The sequence below is a fragment of the Octopus bimaculoides genome, chromosome 9 (assembly GCF_001194135.2).
Source record: "Octopus bimaculoides isolate UCB-OBI-ISO-001 chromosome 9, ASM119413v2, whole genome shotgun sequence".
Taxonomy (NCBI): Eukaryota; Metazoa; Mollusca; class Cephalopoda; order Octopoda; family Octopodidae; genus Octopus; species Octopus bimaculoides.
This window is the reverse complement of record NC_068989.1, coordinates 33,488,283-33,494,169: the sequence shown is the minus strand read 5'-3', so window position 1 is coordinate 33,494,169 and position 5,887 is coordinate 33,488,283. Positions and strand designations below refer to the sequence as shown.

Sequence of the window (5,887 nt, the reverse complement as noted above, 5' to 3'; positions counted from 1 at the left end):
CTGCTATTTCTAAATTTCGGTATGTGGTGAAGCAACTGTTGCTGATCCCTTAATTATGTTTATATATATATATATTAAATTTATGTATATATTAATATTATTTTGGTTCAAAGAATTTCGATAATGTAAATATGTTAATAGTTACCAGTGTAGCAAAAATCACACAGAAACTGGGATATCATACCCGTTTAATAGGTAGAAATACCATGTTAAAGTGATGTATTTTGAGTAGATATGAAGAATAGTGATAAATGGAGCAAAACACATATAATCAATAAGTTCCTTTAATTCCTACATATGTTTCAAAAATTATGTGCACTCTACTCCAAAGAAGTAAGAGGTGCTGGAATTGCACATAAATTCATTGTCAGGGAACCAACATACAAAAGCAAGACTTGCGCTAAATGCTAAGGTTGCGTACGAGTTATAACATTATATAGCTAAGTAAATGACCGTTAGAAACAAGAATGCTGGTTTAAAGGGAGCTGTTAAGGGAAAGAGGCTAAGAACACTATACTAAAAGATTAAATTAGAGGAAGGCATAATGGACCGCAGTAAAATCCCAAAATCTAAAGTTTAAAACAATGGCAAATTAAAAACCAGAAAAGGGAGAAGGGAGAGAATCCAATGAATTCATTATATATTATTACTCCTTATCTAAACAAACTTATATACTGAGGTAAAACTAAGCGGAGATTGTAAATATAATAAATTAAACATCCATAACATTGTATCATATTAAGATATGGTTATTAACCTAAAAAAATGGTAATACAAGGTACAAAACTATCATATGATGAAATAATAATAATAAATATGCTTACGAGAACGCGATCGAAAATATGTAAGTAAAGTTACAATTATACTTCAAACTCAACGAATGTAGGTTTACTGGGAAAGACTTGCTGAATCTACTATGGAAGGAGAAAAAGTAAAAACAACTGGCGTTGGAGACAGATATAATTATTATTTAAGATAATATTTAAATGATATTATTCCTGTTATTGTTACTATTATTATTATAATAAATATAAAAATAAATTAAATATTATCATTATTGTTATTGTCAAAGTTAAAGGTAAATACTAAGCTGGGTGATTGTACATACCACTTGTAAGGTGGACGTCCACTAGGGAGAATGTCATGGTGAAAAAATAAAAATAATGATAATAATAACCAAAATTAGTAAGAAGGATGAAATTAACGATAAGAACTGAAGGTGTGTTTCCTCCAATGCTGGCATCTGTATGCTCTCTGTGTTATCTGGTTTACTAGATAATTCTTGGAGAACAGAATATGGAAAAGCTCCAAGTTATAAGAGGACAAAAATCCTTACTTTTGTCGTAGGGTATTGGAGTAGCCAGTATTGACCATTCCAAAGAGAATTGTTTATTGCAATCCTTCAGTTTCCAGATTAATTTACTTAGACTAGTACTATTAACTTTATTCCTATCCCTTAAGGATGAATAATGGTTGGAAATTCTCCTGGAGACCTGCGTCGAGGAGCTACCTACATAATGCGAGATGTCTGTGTTAGTCATTACCTTACATTGATAAACCACATTTTTGGTCCTGGCATTCGCACTTAAAAACTTAATTCTATTAGAATTAGATTCCGAGATACTAATCTTATTGTTGTTACAGTGATTGTTATATTTACTAATGTTGTACTTATTACCTTTATTTTTACCTAAATAACTATTGCCATCATATGAGTGTGCTAAATTACTGGAGTAATTATTATTATTATTATTATAAACATTACTATTATTATCATCATAATTAGGATGGCTGACTAGAGGAGAATCTAAAAGCCTAAAATTATGGGAAGATATTATCTGTAACAATTTTTTAGTATTAGAAAACCCAAATCTAACCTTATGTGTGTTGATTATTGGGTAATAGGGAGAACCCTTAGGAAAGTTCCTTTTCACCATGTCTTGGAACTGCCAGACCAAATTGGATTTAACTTGTTTCCCGAACAGGAGGATGAACCAGATATTTTCATCAGATCTAGTTACAGTGTTAGTATAGTTGAATAAATTAAGTTTTTTGTTTTTATTAAGGTGTTTAGAGCCAGTTAGGCCTCCTCCCTTATGTGAATAATTATAAGTATGTGCCACTTTCTCAGTAAAGTGAGAAGAAGGGGAAGAAATAGAAATGGGTTTATCCCCGCTAGTAGAGGAGATATCTTGCTGTGCAAAAGACGAAAGATCACTAATTGAGTTGATGTATCTTACCTTGTCTTTGTAACTTGCCTTCAATAAGGCTGAATTATAAAAGTCAGCCTCCTTATTGAAAATGTGTGAGTTAGAGGAGAGTTTAGAAAGTCTGATTGAAATACTCTTAACCAAATTACTAGTGATAGACCTTGGATGGTTACTAAAAGGGCTTATGTACTTGAGATTAGTTGATGGTTTATGGAAAGGAAAGTGTGTGTTACTATGTAAGTCTAAAGTTACATCTAGAAAGTTTGCTATAGAGACCTCATCCTCAAAAACGATGCCAAAACCCATTCTCCTATTTTTGACCTTTTGGATACGCTGGGCAGAGACATTATGGAAGTATAGCAGACAATCATCCCTATATAGACCTCCATTTATGTTAGGGAACTGGTCTGCCATCTCATATAATATATACGAACAAACTACATCAGCTATTTGAGCTGAATCCGACCCTTCTCTACGTCTTATTTGTCCCTCTAGATCAGACATAGGCACTCTTAGTAAAAACATTCTTGACAAATGCATACCCACAATAATAGATAAGTTAAAACTAAGACTATGGTCAAATTCTCAAGTAATAGAATGGTTTAATTCAATTAAAGACAAGAGTAATACCAAGTTTATACAGTTCGACATCTCTAGTTTCTACTTATCTATTAACCCTATTATCCTTAACAAGGCACTTTGGTTCGCACATAATAAGGCAGGTCTTTCTAGGGAAGAAATTAGTGTAATATTAGCGGCTCGTAAATCAATTATAAAATTTAACAATAAGCTATGGATCTGTAAGGATACTCCGGAGGCCTTTGACGTTCCTATGGGAAGCTCGGATGCAGGGGGAGAGAGCAGATGCACAATCCACGGAACGTGCTCTGGCAAGGGCGGTGTGGATAGTGGTGAGGGGATATCCACTTAGGATGAAGTGGTGAGCCATGAGTTGAGACCGAGTCTCAAAGTCATGGTCGTCACTGCAGAGCCTGCGTAGATGGAGAAATTGGGAATAGGGGATGGAGAGCTTGGTGTGTTTAGGGTGGGAGGAGGAGAAGTTGAGGCATGAGTGCGAGTCTGTGTTTGTAGTGGATGGAGGTGATGAGAGTGAAGTGATGAATGCTGACCAAAATCTCAAGAAAGGAGACAGATAGTGCAGGTGAAGTGGAGGGCAGGATTGAAAGATTTGACAAAAGACAGGAAGGAGTCTAGATGTTTGTGGGAGAGTGAGGTTGCACCGATACAGTTGTCAATGTAACGGCCATATAGTTCAAGAGTGGGACCAGTGTAACTTGAGAATATTTGGGCCTCAACGTAGCCAATGAACAGCTTCGCATATTTGGGACCCATTCTTGTTCCCATGGCCACTCCTGGGAATGCTGGTAAAAATCACTAGCGAACGAGAAGCATTTGAGTGAGAGGCCAAGTTCAGCCAGATGAATGAGTGTGGATGTGTCAGGTTGGGGCTTGGGCATATGGCGTCCTGGTTACTAACCCCAAGATTCCGAGTTCGATTCCAGGCAGTGACCTGAATGATAATAATAATAATAATAATAACATCGAAAAATACCTTAGGAATGAGAACCCAGGTTCGAAATTTTCCCAAGACACCTGATGAAGGCTGGAGGGTATATCAGCCGAAACGTGTTAACAACAAACAAGATGATGACAAATATCCATCAAATGTAAATAATGTGTTGACAGACTTTCACTTAAAATTTCTGTAATTTAAATCAAAACTTTTTAGTTACTATGGTGACAACACTCTATCTTTCACACATACACACACACAAATACATTGACGTATATTTTGATTCCTCCCCTTCTTTCCCACCCTCTGATGGATGTGATGCATAGACAGATTGAGTTTCACTTCTCTTTTATAACATTTGTTAACTGTTTTATACTATTATTAGTCTTTAATATCAGAAAGCATTTCTGTAATACTGAAAATATTCTCTCACAAATAAGGAAATGTATGTATGAAAGTATTAGCACTAAGTATATTATTTAAATTGATGGAGTCATGTAATTATTTCTAAAATTTCAATTAATGTTTGATTTTTCTTTGTTTAGATGGAAAAATCATCAAAATTAAAAGAAACCAGTAAAGTGAAACTAAAAGTTGTGAAGAAAAAAGTCCATATACGACAGTATAAAAGTTTAAATCGTTCTAACAGCAGTTTTAACAGCAGCTGTAAGTATGAAGGTCAAGATTTGAATATAAAAAGTAGTGTTTTTGGCATGTGTGTGTGTGTATTATACATTAACTAATTTTTACTATTGGTAACACAAAAAATTCAAAATTGTTCTAGTTTGTATCTGTGCGCTCATGCATTATGCAGATATATACATTTAAATAAGTTAAAATGCTGTAATGTGTCTGAATTCCAAAGAGAACAGATTGCTGGAGGGGTGGAGCTTCAGTCACTAAAACTACTGAATTGCTCAAAGTTTTGAGAGGTGTAGTCTCTAAAATCATGCTTGCATTCCAAAACCAAAGTAAAACCAACTCTGGTAAGTAAATTTTTGACAGAAGGCAAAGTGAACGACTGCAGGATAGTGAAAAAACATTGTATAAAAACCATCAAACTACAGCAGTGAAAGTGCTAGTAGAGTTAAACCACTACTTTGCCAACTATGTTTCAACCAAAACTTATGTTGTGAGCTCCCATGGTATCCAGTTTTATGAAAACTGGATACCTTGGGAAGGCTGCAATTGCTAAACTTCTATCCCCCATCAACAAATGGTGTCTAGACTATTGGACATGGTCAGTGGCTAAATGTAATCTCTGATGTCATCATTTACTCTTTTTCTGACTTCAGGGTAAGTTTATATCTGGAAATAGCTCAAAGAATCCTTTAGCTCTGTGTTGCCCCTACAGTGAAGCATTGGAGCTGGCTCTGTAGTGAGTTGGGTAGCCATATCACAGAATTTCCTTGACTCTTTTGTTCTACATGGCAAATTTAACATCTAGGGTTATCCGTGTATTTTGGCTGATCATATCCATGTTATGGTGTAAACATTGTTCCCTGTTGGCAATGCACCAGTTTACATGAATAATGTTATTCAAAGTTAGTATGAAGCATATGAAAGGAAGCAGATCACTCGGACCCCCCCCCCCCCAAAAACTTTGGATGTCAATAGAATTGAACGTTTATGGTGCATTTTGCAGCAGTGAAGAGCTGTTTCCCTCTGCTATTATCATTGAAAGAGCTAAAGCAGGTTTTACCTGAATGGCTCAAAATTCCCCTAACAGCTGTTCAGAATCTGTATAAATCAATTCCTTGATGTATTGAAGCTGTGATTAATGCCCATCCATTTAATAAAGTGTTTTCATTATTTTGTCCCACTCCTGTGTGTATATATGTATGTGTGTGTATTTGTATGCATGTATATAGTATAAATATTTTAGGTATATATATATATATATATATGGTGTGTGTGTGTGCACGTGCACATGTGTGATACACATACACACCCCATCATCATCATCATCGTTTAACGTCCGCTTTCCATGCTAGCATGGGTTGGACGATTTGACTGAGGACTGGTGAAACCGGATGGCAACACCAGGCTCCAGTCTAATTTGGCAGAGTTTCTACAGCTGGATGCCCTTCCTAACACCAACCACTCAGAGAGTGTAGTGGGTGCTTTTACGTGTCACCTGCAC

The 5,887-nt window shown here is 35.5% G+C and overlaps 1 protein-coding gene across 1 annotated transcript in view; it reads left to right on the top strand.

Moving 5' to 3' along the window:
* Positions 1–5,887, top strand: part of LOC106875105 (uncharacterized) — a 62,801-nt gene that overhangs the window by 6,951 nt on the left and 49,963 nt on the right. Inside the window, exon 2 of the mRNA XM_052970575.1 lies at positions 4,290–4,410. Coding sequence (XP_052826535.1) covers positions 4,290–4,410 — 121 coding nt within the window. The remainder of the gene's footprint in view (positions 1–4,289; positions 4,411–5,887) is intronic.